This window comes from Hevea brasiliensis, chromosome 15, assembly GCF_030052815.1.
Source record: "Hevea brasiliensis isolate MT/VB/25A 57/8 chromosome 15, ASM3005281v1, whole genome shotgun sequence".
Classification (NCBI taxonomy): domain Eukaryota; kingdom Viridiplantae; phylum Streptophyta; class Magnoliopsida; order Malpighiales; family Euphorbiaceae; genus Hevea; species Hevea brasiliensis.
Window position 1 is genome coordinate 8,836,751 of NC_079507.1, and position 24,057 is coordinate 8,860,807.

Consider the following 24,057-nt stretch of genomic DNA (forward strand, 5'->3'; position numbering starts at 1 on the left):
TTGATTGAGAGAGATAGAAGTATCATGACGTAGTCGATGCTTCACAACTCTCTCCCACAACTTCATAGTATGGCTCATGAGTTTAATTCCTCTATAGTTTGAGCAACTCTGTATGTCTTCCTTATTTTTAAAAATAGGTACTAAAATACTTCTTCTCCATTCATCAGGCATTTTATTTGAGTTTAGAATCTTATTAAATAATTTAGTTAACCGTGCCACTCTCATATCTCCCAAACACTTCCACACTTCAATTGGTATTCCATCTGGTCCATAGACTTTACACAATTTCATTCTCTTAGGTGCTTCCTTTACTTCTAAAGATCTAATCCTTCTAGTATAATTCACATTCTTTTTTATTATTCTATAGTCTATATTTACGCTATTACCATTTTGACTATTATTAAAGAGATCATTAAAATAATTTCTCCATCTTTTTTTAATGTCCTCATCTTTCACCAATACTTTTCCTTCTTTATCCTTAATGCACTTAACTTGATTGAGATCTTGACATTTCATTTCTCTCCTCCTTGCTAATCTATAAATATCTTTCTCCCCTTCTTTAGTTCCAAGTTTCTCATATAACTTTTCAAAGGCCTGTGCTCTGCTTGACTAATTGCCTTTTTTGCCTCTTTCTTTGCTATCTTGTACTATTCATATGCCTCATTATTATCACATTTAGGTAATTTCTTATACCATTCCCTTTTTCTCTTTACTGCCTTTTGTACTTCCTCATTCTACCACTATCTCACTTTTGAGGGTGGTCCATGTCTTTTAGACTCTCCAAGTATTTTTTAGCTACTTCTCTAATCTTTGATGCTATCTGTATCCACATATCATTGGCCTCCATATCTAGCTTCCATGCTTCGGACTCGAGAAGCTCATTTTTGAACTTCGCTTGCTTTACTCCTTTGAACTCCCACCACTTTGTTTGAGCTACACTATTTCTTCTGACCTTACTTGAATTGTTCCTAAACTTGACATCCAAGACCACTAACTGATATTGACTTGTTAAAGCCTCTCCTGGAATGACCTTGCAATCTTTGCATAGAGCTTTATTTGTCTTCCTGGTTAAGAGAAAGTCGATTTGGCTTTTATTTTGCCCACTTTTGAAAGTCACTAAATGTGATTCTCTTTTTATAAAGTAGGTATTTGCTAGTATTAGGTCGTATGCCATAGCAAAATCCAATATGCTTTTTTCCTCCTCATTTCGACTGTCAAAACCAAAACCTCCATGAACATTCTTATAACCTTGCTATCACTTCCTACATGTCCATTCAAATCTCCACCAATGAAAACATTCTCTTCATCCGATATGCTTTGCATTAAATCATCCATATCTTCCCAAAACCTTTGTTTACTCTCACTATCTAGTCCTATTTGTGGGGCATAAGCACCAACTACATTTATCGTTTCTTCTTCTAGTACTAGCTTTACTAGTATAATTCTATCTCCTGCTCTTTTCACAGCTATTACAGCGTCTTTCAATGTCCTGTCTATGATTATGCCCACTCCGTTCTTGTTTCTCTCCTTTTCGGTAAACCACAGTTTGTACCTTGAATTATCCACTTTCTTGCTTTTCTCTCCTACCCATTTAGTCTCTTGAATGCAAGCAATATTCACCCTTCTTCTTTCCAAGGTATCCACAAGCTCCATTAATTTTCCTGTAAGTGATCCAACATTCCAAGTACCAATCCTGATCCTCTTTTTATCCTGTTCCTTCCTAATTGGTCTCATTCTATGATATTTTCTATTGTTTTCTATGTCTATCTTGTGTTCTGTTTCACTATTTGTTCTACTATCTGTCCTATAGACTAACTTCTTTACCCACACCCGTTCATGATGTGGGAACCCTTGCTCACTTAACATCACACTCGGGCATCGGCATGACGCGTCGCTTTTAGTGAACGCCTTACACCCTTGCATATTTCTTACTACACTCGGGCTCCGATGTAGCGCGTCGTAAGTAGAGGACGCCCCAACGTTTATATCATTTGAATTCATATCATAAGGTGTGACGAAATTTTTACGCTAGTTGTCAACTACCGCAATCCTTCTCCTTTATCCTGACTTGGGACTGGCTAAGCGCAAACTACTTAGGCGGAGTTAATTTTGATACTATGAATATTAAAATGAAATTTAAAACTAGTTGATAGTGATGCCAAAGGTTGGATTAACCAGAAAATAAAATGGAAGAATCAGTTAGAAAAAATTGGATAAAATTATAATAATCTTTTAGAATTTTGAAAAATTTAATCTTTTGCAATTAAATATTTAGTCTATGTATCTTATCATTATTAACACTTTGGTCTTTATGATTTAGAAAATAGACCAGTTAGTCCTTCAGTTTTGCTTCAGTTAGGTCCTTTCGTTTATTTTGATAGTTAGTATTTAATAGTGTTATTAAACTCGGCCGGAGGTTGATTCGGTGGAGAGACTGGGTTGATGGATCAGTGGTTCAACCAATGAGTAAATGGTTCAACTAGTGAGCTATTAAAAAAATTAAATATTAAAAATTAATTAAATATAATACTTGTTAATATAAACAAATAAATTAAATTAATTAAATTTTAATTATTTAAAATCAAACTTTAACCTTTATTAAGTTATATTTACATAAATTTTAATTATGTTTTTAAATTCTATATAAAAGTATTCAAGTAATATAATACATAAAAATTTCCATAAATTTATTATCTTTTTCCTCTTAGCTTTTTGGACCTAGGTTGGGGTGGGGACCTATTGGCTTGGGTTAGTTTTGGTCCTTTAAACTAAAATTTTCCTAGTTTTTATTATAAGCTTTCCTTAAAAAAAAAAAGTATAAATTAAGAGAAATTATATATATATATATATATATATATATATATATATATATATATATATATATATATATATATATATATATATATATATATACTCAACTCAACTCAACTCAGCTTTTATCCCAAAAATTTGGGGTTGGCTATATGGATTCGCTTTCTACACTCTAAACGATTTTGAGATATATATTGAAAATAAAAAAAAATGCCTAGTTAGCTCAATTGGTTTTGATTTTGAAGACTTTTATGAGATTTTGAGTTCAATTCTCCTTGTCAACACTTAAAAAAAAAAAAAAAAAAAATTAAAAATAGAAAAATTGCTTCTATTAACTAATTGAACCGTATGGGTCAACTAGGTCACATTGGTTCATTGAAAAAGAAATTATTTTAATTCAGTTTTCGATTGGTTCAATTATTTACATCCAATAAATCAAAGAACCGAACTGACTGATTTGTACAATTTATGACTTTTTCTTTATTTTATGGGCTTTATGTGATATAATGTGTAATTTATGGAATTTATAGTAGGCACAAAAAATAAAAAAAATATAAAAATTTAAAAGGTCCTACAAAATAGGCCCTAACCGATAGACAGAACCAAATAAAAAAAAAATTCAATTTGGTGCAACCCCTACTTCAGTTTAATTCAGTTAATATTATTTCTTAGTTTGATTCTTCGGTTATTTTAGTTTGATCTGTTTCAATGAGAAATTCAATTGAAGGGCCATCTAGTGGAATTATTGTCTCATGTTAATCTATCGAGAGGACAGCTTGGTTTGGAAACCTGCAATAAATGGCATTTTTTCGGTTTCTTCACTCTACATGGCGCTGGTTAATGCCACAGAGCATGATGGTCTGTTGGTACAGGCAGTGTGGCTGGGTTATGCCCCACCAAAAGCAGAGCTTCTTTTGTGGATGATTTGTAGGAATTGTCTATGTGTGAGGGATAAATTGTGCAGCTTAGGAATAATTCCATAGGTTCAAAACCTGTGCCTCTTTTGTTCGGAATTTGAGGGAAAAATTCCACATGTATTTCTCTTTTGTAAGTTTTCATGGTAGCTGTGGGCTTGGTTTGCAAGGTGGTGGGAATTTAGCACTTGTATTCTAGGTTTGATGTCATATTGGTTTATGCAATGGAGTTTTTTGAAGCTTGGTAAGTTCCAAAGACATTTTCTAGACCACTTTGTTTTCACTATTGTTTGGTCTTTGTGGATTGCAAGGAATGAGAAAGTCTTTAGAACTAAGGAATGCTCAATAGCTGCATTGTGCACTTTGGTTTTGTGTAGGTTGTCGATTTGGATGAAAGCACTCGATGTAGGTTTTCCTTTCTCTGGGTGGACTTACTGGTAACGTCAGAGTCGGTTAAAAGTTGGACCAATTTGAGAACTCAGTGGGCTGTGATTGATTGGGTTCCTCCATTGGGGTCATCCCTTAGGTGGAATGTGGATGGGTCATCGAGGGGGAAACTGGGAGCTAGTGGCATTGGAGGGGTTTGAGGGATAGTGGTAGTTGTTTCATTTGTATTTTTTTGTGTTCAATTGGAATTTGTGAATCAAATGCAACAGAGTTATTAGCAACTGAGAAGGCATTAATTTTGAGTTTGCAGCTGGTTGATCGTTTTGGTAGCTCATTCAAGTTGAATCAAATAGTAAAAACGTTTTGTCTTGGGTTAATAAACTGATTTAGGCTCCATGGAGATTGTCTTCCATTATCAACTAGATTTTAAATAGTTTGCAATTGTTGAGCAATGTGTTGGCCATGCATTCCCTTTGAGAGGCAAATGGTGTGGCAAATGTGCTTGCAAAACAAGGGGAGGATAGGGAGGTTGATTTCGTAGCGTTCCTTTGAAGGGTAGTGTTGTGTGGTATTGCGATTCTTTGTGTAAATGCAGGATGTGTACTTTTGCAGGGTATTGTGTGATGTTCACTACGTTGTTGTGTTATGTTTCTTCCCTTCTCTGTTATTCCTTTTGGTTTTATTTACAGATTGTGTTATCTTTTGTGGGTTGTATCAATTCCTCTCCAAGTTTTTTCACCTAGCATTTGTTATCTTAGGTTAAGTATTGTAACACCCTAGGCAAATCCCACATCGGCAAAACACGGGAGAGATGCTGGGTTCATAAGTTGATAGTTCGTAACCCTTATTGACGCGTTTTAAAACCGTGAGGGCTTCGGCCCAGAGCGGACAATATCACTAGTGGGCCGGGCCGTTACATTTATGGTATCAGAGCCGCTCCGCGTGCAACCTTGAACGGTGGTGGGGCAAACCTCAGCGAGGACGCTGAGTCCCATAAGGGGGGTGGATTGTAACACCCTAGGCAAATCTCACATCGGCAAAACACGGGAGAGATGCTGGGTTCATAAGTTGATAGTTCGTAACCCCTATTGACGCGTTTTAAAACCGTGAGGGCTTCGGCCCAGAGCGGACAATATCACTAGTGGGCCGGGCCGTTACAAGTATATTAGGGTGTCTAATGATCGGGTTTAGTTAGATGACCAATGCTAAAGCTTTTCCTAGATTTTTTATTAATAAAATTATTTGCTTACGAAAAAAAATTAGATGGCTTAATTTTGTAAGTCAATATGTATAACAAAATGGTGATATATTAATAATTAGATTTCCTTAGCTACTGAATTATATTTAAATTATAAGGTTATTTTTTATGTACTGAATCAGTGTTTACTAATAAATAAATATCTTTCCTCCTAAACCCACAAGCAATTATGGATAAGTTAAATCTAAATTACAATTTCTTCCACAAATAACACCTAATTGGATTAATTAGTAATTTTTTTTTTCATTAATTTATCTGAAAAGTTAAGTTTAATTAAAATTAAAAAGTTTTAGCATTTTAGATTTGATGCACTAGTGTTACAACCAAATCCCTAAAAACCACCTTATTTTGACTTTTTCAATCCTAACCAATTTCAACATGTTCAAATTTTCCGAACCCCTCAATCTCCAAACCCAACTGTCTGAAATTTTTGGGACAATACAAAATGAAAATTTTATATTATAGTACTATTTTGGAGGCACAATAAGTATCCCTCAAATCTTTTTTTATTCAATGAAGGCATCATCGATAACCCTCTCCTTTTTTATTATAAGTGTGAATAATATTAAAAAAGGTAAATGGAAAGACTTGAACTTGAGACCTCTCTACTCTCTATATTTTTAAAGTGTAAGAAAACTAACCATGCTACCTTTGATTAACATGATTGGTAATTTTTGTATAATTATTGCGTGACATATATCGGTCAATTCATGCTTGTTTTTTTAACAAAATTTTTAAAGTTGCAATTTATTTTTGTTACAATTATGATATTTTTATGTGAAAATTTTATCAAAATTTGAAATTTGTTTTAGGGTCAATTTTAAAGGGAAAAAAAGGGGATAAATTAAGGTTTGTTGACATAAACAATAAGGAATAATAATTTTTGACACAACTGATAAAATTGGAAGTATAAAGAGTAATATTTTGCAATTTTTGTGGTTATTAGAGAAGAAGGAAGCAATAATATTAACTTTTTTTTTATTTCAATCAAGAATAAGATATTGTTTTTAATTTTCAATTTAGACTTTGAACATAAGTGAAACTAAAATTAGAAATTAGGATAATCTAAACAAATTAAAAGACTTCAACATAATAAAAGATTTGTGGATTAAAAATTTTCAGTGCTTCTCAATATTTTTTTGGAGACCATGGCTAATTTTTAGCTTTCCCTCCCCTCTCCTTCCCTGCATCCTTAACAACATCTCTCAATAAACAAATCTAACCAGCTTATGAGTTTTAATTTTAAGCTAATTTGTTGGTTTGGAAGATTTTCAAAGCTTATAAACACAATTTATAAGCAAAATAAATAAATAAATAAGTTGAGCAATAACAACTTTTCATTTTAATTCTTATAAACATTACATTTATAAGTTAGTTTGACTAAGTAATATATTATGTTATTCTCATTTAATTTTTAAATTTTTTCGTATATCTTAAATTAATTTTAAAATAACTTAGTATACTTTTTAGTTATTTTAATAACAATAATTTCTTTTTAGTTATTTTAATAATAATAATTATGCTCACATGAGTCACTTTTTACCTCATACATTAATTATTTATCAGTTACTTGTAAAAATTTTAACCAAACACATTACTTAAATTTTTAAATATTTATAAGCTTAAATTAATTTATAAGTATTAGGTGTTTATAAGTTAATTTTGTTGGCCACACATGTGTTGCTGGTGGATTTGCTAACAATTTCTCTTGGTAGGCCTAGATTAGGTGGATGGGTTTGAGTGAACTTGGGGAATAATGGCCATGGAGAGAGGGAAATGGGAAGAGAAAGGAGAAGAGAGAGACAAAAATGGGAGGGTAAATAGAATAGGATTTAGGTTTGGAAAGGGGTTTGGGATAGTCCTATCTAATTGTTTGGCTCAAGTCGAATCGCCGACTATGGTATTGGATGGGAGGGGGGACCAGGACCAAATCAAGTTTGTTTGGTTCCTCATGGTTTCAGTCATGCTTAGTTTAGTTCCAGTTTTAGTTCGTTTAAGATGGTTCTGATTTCAATTTTAAAGGTTTTGATTCCGGTTTGTATATGATTTAGTTTGATTTGAGCAAAATTGATAGTTTTTTTTTTTTTTTAATTTTCAATTAAAAAATTTCTGTTTATCAAATTTATATAAGGGAAAAGTATTAAAAGTGTATGTAAATAATGAACTAAAACTAAAATGATGTATTTTATTAAATTTAAAATTTATTGTACATTTATGATATTAATACAAAATGAAACAGAACTACAAAGAATAAAAATTTTATGGATTTGAGAATATGAAAATACACATATAATTTCTTTACATGTAAATTAAAAAATTATAAGAATTTAACAAAATAAAAAGTACATATAAATTTTGTTTCAAAATGGAAAATAATAAAAAATAAATAAATTATATAAACTTAGATAATTAAGTTGCCTATGTATTCTCTTAGAGTTAAAAGAATTAAAACATTTAATATTTTATTTGTGTCCGATGCGGCCTGACTTGTGAAGTCATTATCTGTGCTATCTGTTGACTGTTGCATTTTTTCGTAGGCAATATTTGCTTTACTCCAATCATTAATGCAAATTCATTTTAGAGCAACTCTTATATCTAGGATTTTACCAACCACTAAATGCTCGTTTCATTGCCACAGTTGACAAAAGAGCAGCTAGAACTTCTTTCGCAAATTTTGATAACACTAAAAATTTTGATTCAGTCTAATATCAATTTCAATAGACGTTGCCAAAAATAAATCTAACTCTGAAAGAAAGATCATTTGTAACTCTTATTTTTTGCATTGTTGCATAATTTTTTAATGTCTAAAGTGCCCTTGAGAAATTATATTTTGGGATTTTGAGTTTTATGGAATGATAATTAATAGGCTTTATATAATTCATGCTTTCAATGGCAACTTCAATGAAATTGGATTCAATTTCTGTTATTTTTTTTCCTAGGTATTCAGGCTTTTCTGGATTCAGTTTTTGAAAATTTCTTACATTTGTTGTGGGTTCGTTTTATAAACCTGATGCAGGTTTTTGGATTTTGGCGTACATATATAATGTGATAATGTGCTTTCAGTGGAAGGGTTTGGCTAAGGTTGCTGTGGGTTTCAATAGGAGGTGGCTGAGACTTTTTGTGTATTTTGATGGAGAGAGAGAGAGAGAGAGAGAGAGAGAGAGAGAGAGAGAGAGAGATATGCAGAATATAAGAGAGACAGAGCGAAGAGCGAAGGGAGAGAGACATAATGTGAGAGATATATAAGGAAGGGAGAGAGAGATATTGGAAAGGCAGTTTGTTAGCTGCCACTTATTTTGCATTTATTTAGGGCATTTGTTTAGAAATTTTTGTGTGCATATCTATTCTTACCTTTTGTTGTATGATTCTAATACAATTTTGGTAGTTTAGCTTGATTAGGAACCTATTTGTTAGCTGTAATTTTTTATATATATCTTTGATTTCTGGGGCAATAAAGATCAGAATTCTTATTCCAAAATTTCTTAGTTCTTTTACATGGTATCAGAGCCATGGCTGATGAAAAGAAAAATGAGAGTTCTGGATTAGGGAAGAAAACTTTTGGTTCTTACACACTGAATTCGAATGACAACCCAGGTAACTTGATTACCCAAGTTCAGTTGAAGGGCGAGAATTACGAAGAATGGGCGCGAGCTATGCGGACTGCATTGCAGACCAAAAAGAAATATGGTTTTATTGATGGATCTGTTAAGCAACCAGCAGATGAATCACTGGAACTCAAAGATTGGTGGACGGTTAACTCTATGTTGGTTTCTTGGGTGTTTAACACCATTGAATCGATGCTTCGCTCGACCATCTCTCATATGGAGAATGTAAAGGATCTGTGGGAGGATATTAAACAGAGGTTCTCGATTGGGAATGATCCACGAATGCAGCAACTGAGATCGGATCTGGCGAATTGTAGGCAGGAAGGTCAATTGATCATGTCTTATTTCAGAAGACTCAAAACGTTATGGGATGAAATAAACAACTATGATCAAATACCAATGTGTATCTGTGCAGGCTGCAGATGCAATCTTACCATTGAATTGGAAAGAAAGCGTGAAGAAGAGAGAGTTCATCTGTTTTTGATGGGCTTGAATGAAGAAGGATACGGAACAGTGCGCTCTAATATTTTGAGCACTGAACCCTTGCTCAATTTGAATCGTGCCTATGCTATGGTTGTTCAGTAAGAGCGGGTGCGAACTATAACACGAACCAAGAAAGAAAGAGGCAATCCTATGAGTTTTCCAATTCGAGCAGGAAGTCGAAATTTAGGGGGGGATAAGGACAAATCCTCAATTTGTTCTAATTGCAACCGAGAGGGACATGATGCTGAAAGTTGTTTCCAGCTGATAGGTTATCCAGAATGGTAGGATAATAGACCATGTGGAACTTCTGCTGGACGAGGAGGTGGTCAAAAGCGTGGCAATGGAGCAGGACGTAACAAGGGAGGAGTTGCTCGTGCCAACGCCACACAAGCAACTGGAGTTGATGGTGGGCATGGAATTGTGACAGATTCAGATCGAAAGGGTCTTAGTGGATTAAATGAAAAGCAATGGGCTGCTTTGCTGGGCATGTTGAATTCTTATCAGAATGGTGGCAATGAGAGGCTGACAGGTACGTAGAGGATATTTCCTTGGATTATTGACACAGATGCTTCCCATCATATGACAGGAACATTAGCATTTTTGAGTAAATTGCGTGACATTGTGCCACGCTCAGTCGGGTTACCTAATGGAGAAAAGACCTTGGCGGTGAAAGAAGGAACTGTGTTGCTTGGAGGAGAATTGAAATTGCAACGAGTCCTTTATGTGCCAAATTTGAATTGCAATCTAATCTCTGTATCACAACTACTTAATGATTCAAATTTGGTTATTCAACTCACTAACAAAATTGGAGCTATACAAGACCTAAATTCGAGGAACCTGATTGGAGTGGGTGAGCAACGCGAGGGGCTGTACTTTCTTTAGGGAGTGACATCGGTACATGTTTGCAAGGTAACTGATGTGGGGTCTTTTGAGCATTGACATAAGAGAATGGGTCATCCTTCTTATAAGGTGGTAGTGTTAATTCCAGAAGCTGATAGCATAGTTAGGAAAACTAATAAAACTTGTGAAGTTTGTTTTAGAGCAAAGCAAACAAGAGAGATTTTCTTTTCTAGTGACAATAAAGCTGATGGTTGTTTTGAATTGATACATTGTGATTTGTGGGGACCTTATAGAGTCCCAACTACTTGTGAAGCAATTTACTTCTTAACAATTGTTGATGATTACTCTCGTGCTATTTGGATATAGTTGCTGAATGGAAAACAAGAAGTAGCTTGTGTTCTTAAGAAATTTATTGTGATGGTTAAATGCCAATTTGAAAAAAATGTGAAACTTGTCAAAAGTGATAACATAAGTGAATTTATGTGCTTGAAAGAATATTTTGATGAACGAGGGATGTTGCATCAGACTTCCTGTGTAGGAACACCTCAACAAAATGGCCAAGTGGAAAGAAAACATCGCCATATTCTTAATGTGGCAAGAGCCTTGCATTTCCAAGCAAATTTACCCATAGAAATTTGGGGAGAATGTGTACTTGTAGTCGGGTATTTGATTAATAGGACTCCATCTATGTTATTAAATGGTAAAACTCCATATGAGATGCTCTTTTAGGAAAGTACCTTCTTACAAACACATTCGGGTTTTCGGTTGTTTGTGCTATGCGCATAATCTGAATCGGGAAAAAGATAAATTTGGCAGTAGAAGTCGTAGGTGTGTTTTTATTGGGTATCCATTTGAAAAGAAGGGATGGAGACTGTATGATTTGGAAACTAAAGAATACTTTGTATCAAGAGACGTGGTATTCGCTGAAACAGAATTTTCATATACAAATGAGAAAACAATGGGTGATGAACTCATTAAAAATGGAGTTGAGGAATTGGGTGATGAAGTTGATGGTTTAGAGAACAACTTGGGAAAAGAGCACGATGAAAGTGTGGGTAGAAAAAGTGAGGTGAATCCTGAAATGAAAGAATTGATCCATGAAAACAATGAGGGAGTGGATAGAGGTGAAGTTGTTGAAGAGCAACTAGGCAGGGGACAAAGGGCCAAGCAACCTAGTGTTCGTTTGAAGGATTATGTGACAAATGCCTTCAAAACAAGCCCCTCGGTATGCTCACCTTCCCAATCTGATTCCTCAGGTATGCCTTACTCTATATCACATTATGTGGGTTATGATAAATTCTCTACACAACACCGATGTTTTTTGGCAGCCATTACTACAGGACGTGAACCAAGCTCTTATGCAGAAGCAGTTAAGGATGAACGGTGGAGAGCGGCTATGAGAAAAGAAATACAGGCTTTGGAGGATAATGGTACATGGACAGTTGAAAATCTGTCATTTGGGAAGAAAGCAATTGGAAGCAAGTGGGTATATAAAATTAAATACAATTCTGATGAAAGTGTTGAACGATACAAGGCATGGTTAGTGATATTAGCAAATAATCAAGTTGAAGGCATAGATTATCAGGAGACTTTTGCTCCTACAGCAAAAATGGTTACTGTGCACACCTTTCTTGCCGTTGCGGCTGCAAAGAATTGGGAACTCTATCAGATGGATGTCCAAAATGCTTTCTTAAATAGTGATTTGGAGGAAGAGGTTTACATGAAGATGCCGCCTGGATTTGCTTCTCATTCACCAGGGAAGGTTTGTAAATTCCGGAAATCTCTATACGGTTTGCGACAAGCACCTAGATGTTAGTTTGCAAAATTGGCTGCATCTCTGAAAGCTTATGGATTTCAGCAATCATATTCAGATTACTCTTTGTTCACTTTTTGAGCTGGGACTATTCAATTGAATGTGCTTATTTATGTGGATGACCTTATTATCTCTAGCAATGATGTTTTCCGCTGTACAAAAATTCAAGAACTATTTGAATCGTTGCTTTCATATGAAAGACTTGGGGAAGCTGAAATTTTTCTTAGGGATTGAAGTAGCTAGAAACTTGAATGGTATTTTCTTGTGTCAACATAAGTATGCGTTGGATGTAATTTCAGAAGTTGGATTACTGGGTTGCAAGCCGGTTAAAACTCCTCTTGAACAAAATCACAAGCTGGCCCTTACCGAGAGTGATGATGTAGATAACCCTGCTCAGCATAGGCGTCTGGTAGGACGGCTTATTTATCTAATAATAACTCGGCCCGAGTTGTCTTATTGTGTGCATATTCTTGCTCAGTTCATGCAACAACCGAAGAAAGCTCATTGGGAGGCAGCTGTTAGAGTTGTGCATTATTTGAAAGGAAATCCAGGTCAGGGTATACTACTGCATGCCAATTGTGATCTCAAATTGTCTGCTTACTGTGATTCTAATTGGGATAGCTGTCCTTTAATGAGACGGTCTTTGACCGGTTATTTTGTTCCTTTGGGTGAATCCCCTATCTCGTGGAAGACTAAAAAGCAACAGACAGTGTCTTGCTCATCCGCTGAAGCTGAATATTGGTCTATGAGTACTACAACTTGTGAACTAAAATGGTTGAGAGGATTATTGAATTCTCTTGGTGTGGCGCATATTGAACCTATGAATTTGTATTGTGATAGTCAAGCAGCTCTGCATATAGCTGCTAATCCTGTCTATCATGAATGTACCAAGGATATTGAAGTGGACTATCATTTTATCTATGATGAGATATTGAATGGTAACATTCGAATAGATTATATACGTAGTTCAATGCAACCTGCGGATATCTTCACAAAGGCGTTGGGAAATAATCAGTTTGACTTTTTTTTTCGCAAGTTGGGCATTCGAGATCTCCATGCTCCAACTTGAGGGGAGGTATTGGAAAGGCAGCTGTTAGCTACCACTTATTTTGTATTTATTTAGGGTATTTGTTTAAGAATTTTTGTGTGCATATCTATTCTTACCTTTTGTTGTATGATTATGATACAATTTTGGTAGTTTAGCTTGATTAAGAACCTATTTGTTAGCTGTAATTTTTTATATATATCTTTGATTTCTGGGGTAATAAAGATCAGAATTCTTATTTTAAAATTTCTTAGTTTTTTTACAAGAGACAGCGTGTGATAGAGAAAGAAGCAAGAAAGAGAGAGAGAGGCAGAATGTATGTGTGTGAGAGAGAAATAGTGTCGACTTATATGACAGAGTTGATCCTTTATTGGCTTGGCAAAAATGAAATATTCTCAAAAATCTCCATTAATACAATGCGCTATGTTTTTCAATAATATTTTTTAGGATCAATCGTGGTGTAGTAAAATGATTAATTAAATAAAAATTTGAATTAATAATAGCAAATTAATAATTAAAAAGAAATATAAATTTATAACAAAATTTTATTAATAAATTTAATAAATAAAAATTTTATTAACAAATAATCATTTATTAATTTGACAATAAAAATGTAAGAGAGAGGGAAAATGAAATTTATTGTATGGCCTATGTTCGGTTTATAGGTTTATAATTTTAATGGTTGTTTATTATAATGTGATTGCTTTGTGTAATTGATAACTGAATAAAAAAATTACAGTGTGATTATTTTTGAATTTTTATTATATTAAAATATATTTTAATTAATAAAATTAATTTTTAGAAATTTAAAATGAATGTAAAATATATTTTATATTATAAATATATTTTACATAATAAATAGAAATATTTAAATATAAAATCTAAATGATTAGAATATTTTGTTAATAAAATAAAATTTTAGAGATTATATTATAATTTATTATTATTTTTTTAAATTTAATTTAATTTTTTTAACTATAATTATGATAACTAATTAAGTTTTAACTATAAGACAAAAAATAAGAGTTTTAACTACAATCATAAAATTAAAAAACCTAAATATTTTAACTTTTTTTTTTATCCCATACACCTAAAGTAAATGAAACGTTAATATTGTCAGTAAAAAAAAAAATAAATAAAAGAAGTGAATTTCTTTGACCATAGTTAATCGAGTTCTATAAATGCAATTTCTTAGGTTTATTTTTTAACATTATATTTTATATTAATAATTTTATTTAAAATAAATACAAAAGGTTTACAAAATAATGTTAAAAAATATTTAAAATTGAAAATTAAGATAAATAAGGCTAATATGCTAACCTTTTATGGCTTCGTCTTCAATGTTGTGCTGATGTATAGTAAACTTCTACAACATTATGGTAAGAAATTGAAGCTGTAGCTACATGAAAATATAATTATTTTTTTAATTAGAAATTACAAAAAAAAAAAAAAAAAGTTCTTGCTCAATATTGTGCTTGCTTTCTAAAATTAAGCTAGTGTTAACCACATAATTCTAAGACGAAATAAAAATTACTCAACAAAAGCATTACTACAGTAACATACCACAGCTCTTCAGCAACAACATCTGGAAGGCTGAAGATCTTAGCAGCAGTGTGTCTCTTGTTTGCTGGAATTGGCTGACTTGTAGCGTTGTAAGCATCACATGTTACCTAATTCAGTGACTGAATTAGAAACTGACTTGCAGTGATACAATTATAATTTCAGTGTAGAAACTCCGCCATAAAAAATAATAAGTTTTACGATAATTATTACAATTGATTGAAATTATTGTTAAATTAATTATTATTAATAATTAATTTATAATTAATTTATAATTAATATTAAAAATTTTTTAAATATACTACTAGTGATCGATTTTAAAATCAATTGTTATTAATAATAGATTAAAAAATTGATTGCTAAATCTATTTCTAATAAAAATCGAATTTAAAATCAGTTACTAACAGTAATCAATTTAGACAACTAAATTTTAAGAATTTTAAGTAATTTTTTCATTGAAAATTAAATAAAATTTTAAAATTATAATTTTATAGATATTTAAAACAATTAAAAAATAAATTAATAAGAATAATATTGTTTAATATTTTTTATTAAAATAAATTAAATAATTCTTAATAAATTAATAACACTTATAGAATTGTAATTATAGTTACTATATTAAGAATTATAATATATTTTTTGTATAAGTAGAATTATTATTAAAATATTATTAAAATTTTAATTTATATTAATTATTGTAATACTAGAAATTGAAATTATTAGGCATTTAGTGACAGATATTTCGTCGCTAAAAGTTATTAGTGACAATGTAACATATTATAGAATTGATATCATTAAGGATTTAGTGATAAATTTTTTGTCACTAAATGTTTAGCAACGATAATTTTTGAAACCACTTATTGTTAAAATTATTAGCCACATCTCTATTTGTTGCTAAATAGTATTAATGGAGAGTTTGTAAAGATTAACTATAGGCTATTACCATTAACATGTATTATTGGTGACGAATTGTTTATCTATGGTTATAAATATATTTTTTTATTTTTATAAATAATAGATAGATTGTTAATTTTTTTAATTTCTTATTTTAGTTAATTAATTTTTATAAATTTTATATTTAATTGAAATTAAATATAAGTAGAATTAAGAATTTTAAATTTATATTAACTCTAAAATTAAAAATTTTAAATTTATGAAAATTTTAAAATTAATTTAAATAATAAAAATATAATTATAATTAATTTTAAGAATAAAAGACAATTTGAGTAAAACCAATGTTTCTCTTCATACATTTATATATAATATAAATAGATTATAGAAAATTATAGATTAATCATATTTTTTTATTTTTTACTTATTAATTCTTATTTTAGTTAATTATTTTTTATAAAATTTTATATTTAATTGAAGTTAAATATAAGTAGGATTAAGACTTTTAAATTTATATAAATTTTAAATTTATGTAAACATTAAAATTAATTTAAATAATAAAAATATAATTTAAATTAATTTAAAAAATAAAGGTCATTTTTAGAAAAACTAATATTTCCTTTCCGCATTTATATATTGCACAGATTATAGATTACATATAGTTATATTATATAAATATATTATATATATTTATTTAAATAAATAAATAATGTTTTATAGTGAATAATTTTGTTATTATATTATGGGCATTTGCTCACTGCTAGTTTAAGTTCTGCTACAAAAGGTCAAATACAATGCAATGTATTGATTTGATGAACATGACAAATTAGATTCAAAATGGTGGTCATGTCTCCTTCCACCTCCACTCAGTTACAATCAGCAGAATGGTGTGTCCATTTCTGCTGCAGCACAAAGAAGACCAACAAGATCAATCCATCCAACCCATCAATTGACTTCAAACTGCGTCTTCGGAGACCAAATCCACTCCATAAACCTCAAATTCTCTCTCAACCAATAAAAATATCCACTACTACTAGGAATTATAGCAGGAGAAAGCAGAGTTCATGCTCAGATATCACGAGGTTGATGGATAGCCTAAGCCTCCCTATCCCACCGGACATTTACTCTTCCCTTATCAAAGAATGCACCCTCTCATGTGATTCTGATGAAGCTCTTCAGTTGCATTCTCGCCTCATTGGTCAGAGTGGCCTTGAACTCTCCTCACACTTGACGCACCGTCTCCTACTTATGCTTGTATCTTGTGGGCACTTGGATACTGCCCGCAATCTGTTTGATCAAATGACGACCAGTAAAGACTTGCTTTCTTGGGCTATAATCATTATTGGTTATTTGAATAACCATCGTTATGAAGAGGTAATCGGCTTTTCCACTAAAATGTTGCTTTATTTCAATGTTTATACCAACATTCTTGAATTCCCTACATGGGTTATTGTTATAGTTTGCATCCTCAAGGCTTGTGTGTGCAGTCTGAATATGGTATTGGGGAAGCAGGTTCACGGGTTGTTACTAAAATTTGGTGTTACCAATGATTTCTCTGTGAATGTTGCATTGATGGACTTGTATGGGAAATTTGGCTGTCTGGAAAGTGCTAACTTTATCTGTAATCAGCTTTGCCATCACAACACTACCGTTTGGACAGTTAAAATAGTGAACAATTGTAGAGAAGGGCGTTTCCATGAGGTAATGAAGGATTTCACGGAAATGGGAAGTGCTGGAATAAGGAGTAACAATTTTACTTTATCTAGTGTACTGAGGGCATGTGCTAGGATGGATGATGGTGGAAACTGTGGTCGACAAGTCCATGCCGTTGCCATCAAACTAGCATTGGAATCCAATACTTTTGTGCAATGTGGGTTGATTGACATGTATGGCAAATGTGGTATGGTCAGGGATGCAAAACAAGTGTTTGAGATAATCACTCATAAAACAAACGTTGCTCATTGGAATGCTATGCTTATGGCTTATGTTCGGAATGGATTGATTATTGAAGCAGTTAAGTTTCTATATCATATGGAAGCAGCTCAGGTACATATTAACGAATCACTAATCAATCATGTCAGGATTGCTTGCATCACTCCAACATCTGGAAAGCAGAACTGATGTGTTCTTGGGGTGACTTAATTATGATTCTTCACCCTTCATTTAGCTGCACCAAAAGTATCAGATAAAACAGAGGTACACCTTATACTAACTTCGTTTGCATATTTATTTTTCAGTTTCAATTAAAACATAATCAAATAGATAACGTGGAGCTAGAGAACAAGTGTGTTCAAAGTTCCAAGAAATACATAAGATTTGTAGAAGGCTTATCTAGGACAAACTGAATGTGTTCCTTCATTCCTTGTAGAGTCTTATATGTACATTAGCTGCTTGCCTAGACATTTATAATTTTTAGTAGTTAGGATTTTCTAACAATTTCTAGATCTTTTTGGCAATGGGCTAGGGTTGACAGTTGACACACCTGAGTCTTATTTCTTTTGCATTAATTAGGCCTTTATTTACAATTTCTAGATTTTTTTCTTTGCTCAAATTTGCAATTATATCCAATTCTTTTAATTTGGTTAATTATATACAATCTCTTAAAGTAGTGTCTTAGCCAATTTTGAGAGGGTATATGCTAAAACTCTTAATTGATAATATGATATATATTTTACTCAAAATTCATTTTGCTTTGACATTTGATATAGTGTATTTGACTGCATAATCTTGCAGAAATGTGTTAACTATATTTAAAAGAATTATTAAGTAATTTTTAAAGCTCAAAAGTTTTTAACTTTTCATTGCAAAAATAAGACTTTTCGCTCTATTTTCTCTCTATCCCCTCTCCCTCCCCTTGCCTTTGGCATGTTTATATAAAATATTTTATCAATAAAATTAATGTTGTTTTTGCAATTTGAGAGTTTATTGCATGTGCTCCTTCGAATTTTGCTGCAATTAAAAAAAAAAGGGTTGCATATATAATTAATAAAATTAAAAAGATCGGTCATAATTGCAAAATTCAGAAAATATTTGAATTTTTCAAAGCATCAATCCATAAAATGATGATATGCACTTGTACAATGAATATTTAGACTTAGAATTATGGCTATTAAAATTCATATATATATATATATATATAAGGCTAAAATTTAAAAAAGGGCAACTTATTTTTCTAAAGTAGGGATTAAGAATTCTATTATTAAGGGATAACTACATTTATAGTATAATTAAAAGTTTTTTTACTTAATAAAGTTTTAAAACTTATACAACTGCTTACTGTTAGTATTATCCTATGTTATTCTTTTGATCATTAAGTATTATTCTTTGTTTTTCTTTTTTGACAGAGAACACACACAGAAGACAGGAACAACACACACCCTCAATGGTAGTACTATCGTTTTTAGTATACTTATGGATTCGGTTTGTCAAATACTAAAAAGAAAATATTATATCAATATAAAAATTTTAAGGAATTATTCTCTCTTTTTTATTTTTATGGCAAGGGAAGGAGTAGGATAAGGCTTGCCATTAAACGCCCTTATGGATATGTGATATGATGTGAAAAGCAGAACATGGAATATCTTGAATTTAGTGGATTACTGTTATCATGCTGTAAGCATCAATCTATGAATATCTGAAAATTGACAGTGACTACTGGATTATTACTGCAAACAAAAATGGAATCCTTATCCATTTTTTGTTGATGAGTAATTTGTTTACACTCATCTCTATATTCTAAGGAAAGCAGGCAAAATAAAATAAATAATAAAATCGCAGCAGCAGAAGAGAATAATCACTACAATTCACTCAAATGCATTCCTGAATCCCGAACACAGTTTTCTTTAGAACATGCAACAGTTCATTACTCTGCCAATCCCTCAAAAATTTAGCTATCTTCTTATAAGAATCATAAAACTGGCAAATCACCAGGACTCATCTCTATATTCCTTAGAATCCATATGTTTGGTGGAAAAAAGCATCACAGGGAGGTGTGATATTAGATTTAGATAGTGGTCCCTTGTGCATTAATGGATTCCAAAAAGGACTTATTCATTTAAGCATTTTGCCTCCACATATTATTTGATCCAACAAGGAAAAATCCTTTTTTTTTTTTTTTTTTTTTAACATGGGTTTATTAGGAAAAACTTAGCATAGTTATTGGTAACTAAAACCAAGCCAATAGGCCTCTCCCACGTAATCAACTTAAGCAATATTATGTTAAGTGAAAAAATTTGAAAGACCAAGGCTAAGAATTGGGAGAACAAAATAGCCCATTGGAAATCAGAAAGCCACTGGGGAGATAATGAAAGCGGCTGAAGAAACCACGCTAATGCCATAGGAACCTTGCAACCTATTAGCAAAAATAACGCAAAAAACAGCAATACCACAGAAGCGCAACAGCAAGAAGGAAAAGTCTTGTGCTACAATGGGATGAGAGGAGAAGTGTTTTGGTTATACATATATATATTTTGATATAATTGGCTTCAATTGAGATTTGAACTCAATAACTTATAGTCCTAGAGATAATTTTAATACCATTGAATTAAAACTTATTAATTATAATTTAGTATAAATTACCACAGGGAGGGGTGATAAAGATTTAGATAGTGGTCCCTTGTGCATTAATGGATTCCAAAAAGGACTTAATTCATTTGAGCATTTTGCCTCCACATATTATTTGATCCAATAAGGAAAAATCTTTTTTTTTTTTTATTTAAATCATGGCTTTATTAATGAAATTAAAATTTAAGAAAAACTTAGTGTAGGTATTGCTAACTAAAATCAAGCCAATAGACCTCTCCCGTATACTCAACTTAAGCAACATTGTGTTAAGTGAAAAAATGGGAAAACCAAGGCCTTAATCCTATTGAATTGCAACTTATTAATTATAATTTAGTATAAATTACCACATTTATATAGGTCTCTCCTTTTCTGAAAAACGAATTTAATAGTTCTTCGCATTTAATTTCCTGGGTGGTTTTGGCCTTATGTTAAAACAATAGTGATTGAACAGTTAAATGGATGTAAGAACACAAAATTACTCAAATATATTATATATTTACAAAACGTTAGAATAATAATAAAAATAAAAATAAAAGAAAGAAAACATACCCTTTAGCAGCTCATAGCTAAGCTAGGGAAGCTTTATTATATATTAATCTCATTTTATGATCTAAATATTGAATTTTTTTATAATACTTTTAGGATTAATGTCCCATCATGTTTTTTCACTTAAGGGAAGATTTATTGATCTGAAAATAATTTGTATTTCCAGTTTGAACCTTCCATATAAAGTTTTTCATGGTTATGATTATTAATAATAAAATTTTACGTTATAATAATAAAATTTTACATTGGAAGAAATAAAAATAAAAGAAAGAAAACTTACCCTTTGTAGACTAGAGAGGACTACGGCCCTAAAAAAACAATTTTGTTTTTTGATAAATTAAAAAAAAATTCTTTTTATGTGTAAAAGTTAAGATTATATGATAAATTTGTCTGCTTTTATTCTTTCCAAAATATCTATTTTAATGAGATGTTCATTTATAAATTTATAAAATTTTATTTGTTCAAAATTTTTTTTTACTTGTATGTACTCTTGGAAAAAATTTCATAATATTTATATTTGTAATAACTAATTAATAACTATTAATCTCATAAAATCTAATAATTATCATTTGATATTTTACATTAAATAAATTCTCCAATTTTAAATAGAAAATTTTCATATTAAATACATGTACATCAATAAATAAATTTTTTTAATTTTTTTAAAAAAATTTTAATTGTACCTAAAATTATTATGAGCAAAATTTCAAATAAAAATATATTAAAAATACAGAGAAACTTTTGTTTAAATTCAATTCATTATAAACTAAGATAAAAATATATAAAATTTATATATTTAAAAAATAGATTTCATCATATATTTTTTGTGTTGAGTACATTATGAATTAGATTTGGGAAGAAAAATCCTAAAAATATAATTTCTTTTTAAATTATTAATGATGATGATGGGCCAAAATAAACCTTCTATAGCCCCACCACTGTTTGCATTATCCTCACTATCACCTACCCATCTTGAATGCTACTTTGAATATCAACAGAATATGGAATAAGTTATGACACAAAAATCATGAATCAAGTGCATCAAGAAAATTAAAAAAAAAAAAAAAAAGATTGAAGCCATACCCAGAGTTTTAAAAAAAATGTCAAGTTTTGAACTATTAAAGTGTCAGTATCATTTGTTATTTATATGTTGGAGGATTTTAGTAATTTACCCATAGCGATTTATGGGCCATTACTGCTACAATTTATGTGAGATGAAGGTTTCCACAAATGCATGTGGGTTGATGAATGGAGAATGTAAGGTAGGCGTCCCTAATTGAGGACAGGGTAGGCGTTCCTAATTGAGCATGCCCTCCCAAACTTCATCCAAACAAGCAGTAAATGGATTCCAAAATTATCATTAATAATTTGATCGTTTGGTTGTATCGTTATCCACGTGTTATTTGCCAAAAATCCAATTGTTGGGATTTTGATAGTGGTCCCCTTGTACATAAATGGATTCCTAGGAATCCTGTTTTGATTTTTATATGTAGAGATTGTTAGTTATATCTGATGCATATATTTTATAATTTTTTTTATATATATTTTATTTATTTTCATCTCTAATAATTAAATAAAACAATAGTAAACATGTCATAAAGAATTGTACCCCACTAAATTTTTGCTGTTACTTTGCGAATTTGGGTATTATGTATATGCGCAGGGAAAAGGAATATTTGATGATGTGGCATTTGAATGATAGAAACAGCCAAACTAAAACGTAGAAGAAATAGGAAGCTTTCCATAGCTTCTAATTTTAAGTAGCTCCCCAAAGCTAACTCTTTACTTCTTAGTTCACATCCTTCTTGTTGACAAAGGTAACGACATGGATGCTTTTTCTTCCTCTTTCCTCTATTATGTGCAAACTTCAAAGCTTTTTCTCACCCCTAAGATCGAAAAATCATATAATGTAATTGATGTATATCGGAACTGTTGTTTGTGATGGATTCCTCGTACATGCAATAGTTATAATAAACTGTTGTTGTATATAGAAATAAATCAAAATATCTTATTTTAAATAGGAAATACATCTAAAGATTTAAATTAATACAAATAATATTTTAGAGTATTAAATAAACTAAAAAATATGAATAAATTTACCTAAAAAAATACAAAATTCAATTAGAAATAAAAATTCTTATCTAAGTAAGACTTTAAGCTCCTTGCAAGATTCCGCGTAGTGTCATAATATTATTTACACAATATAGAAAGATACTTTTTCACCTGTAACTACTAGCATTAATGTGACGACTCATTGTTTGAATTAAAAATAAATTTTTAAATTTGAATGGAAAAATTGTTATATTACAATACATGGATATCAATAAATAAATTCTTTAAAATTTTTACTTAATTTTAATTGTATAATATGAGCAAAATTTCAAAGAAAAATATATTAAAAATATAATTTCATTATAAATTAATAATGATCGTGCTTGACCTAAATAAACCTCCTAGCCCTAACACTGTCTGCATTATCCTCACTGTCACGTACCCATCTTGAATGCTACTTCGAATTAACCCATCAAGATTCGACTGGTTCATCCAAACAAGCTCTAAACGGATTCCAAAATTATCATAAAGAATTTGATTTGCTTGGGTTTGTATCCGTGTCCACACATTATTTGCCAAAAATCGAAGGAGTGTGGTTGGGATTTTGATAGTGGTCCCCTTGAGCATTAATGGATTCCTATGAATTGACCCATGATTGCCTTTGGTCATTCAATCTACAATTTCTGTAGAGTTGACAATGGGTAAGGTCTGGTCATTTTAGATTGCGGTTCATTTGAATTATTCATTGCACTCATACACACACACACACGCATAAAATTCTGAGTAAATTTGAGAATTTCGGCGCAAGTTTTTAAAGGTAGGGGTAAGATTTTTTAAAATAATTAAGACATATAGACTTATTTGAGAGGGAGATTTTATGAAAAAGAAAAGATCTTTCAATGTTTTTGAAAGTTTTTATAAATTAAATGTTAATTATTTTCAATTTTTATCTTCCTTTGCCTTTAATTCAAACAATATAAGGTTACAGCAATATGAAAAAAATTTTATTTTTTCTTTTATTATTTTATTTTAAAAAAAATTTCACCTTACCTCCTTATAATTCTCCAAATCAAATATTATTTTTTTTCCTTTTCTGAAATTATAATTTTATTCACTTAATTTTCAGTCTAAAATTTAAATTTATTCAATCAATTCGAACGAATTAGCTTCGAGGTAAGTCACACAAGTCTCAATTTTATGAATCATTCAAATTTAGGTACATTTAAGTGGGTTGTGAGTTGTGTTTCAAATTTAGGTATTTCGAATGATATATATAGCCAAACGTAGAA

The 24,057-nt window shown here is 31.0% G+C and overlaps 1 protein-coding gene across 2 annotated transcripts; it reads left to right on the forward strand.

The window, feature by feature from the left end:
- Positions 1 to 16,365: 16,365 nt before the first annotated feature.
- Positions 16,366 to 19,215, forward strand: LOC110633550 (pentatricopeptide repeat-containing protein At1g31790). 2 transcript variants are annotated; one of them, XM_058136810.1, is made up of 3 exons: positions 16,366 to 16,981; positions 17,237 to 17,803; positions 18,952 to 19,215. In XM_058136810.1, exons 1-2 carry the CDS (start codon positions 16,445 to 16,447, stop codon positions 17,726 to 17,728), a joined length of 1,029 nt encoding a protein of 342 aa, XP_057992793.1. In that variant the 5' UTR covers positions 16,366 to 16,444; the 3' UTR covers positions 17,729 to 17,803; positions 18,952 to 19,215. The 2 variants fall into 2 exon arrangements, with proteins under 2 accessions (XP_057992793.1, XP_057992792.1); XM_058136809.1 differs by having other exon boundaries at positions 16,366 to 17,803.
- The last annotated feature ends 4,842 nt before the right edge of the window (positions 19,216 to 24,057 follow it).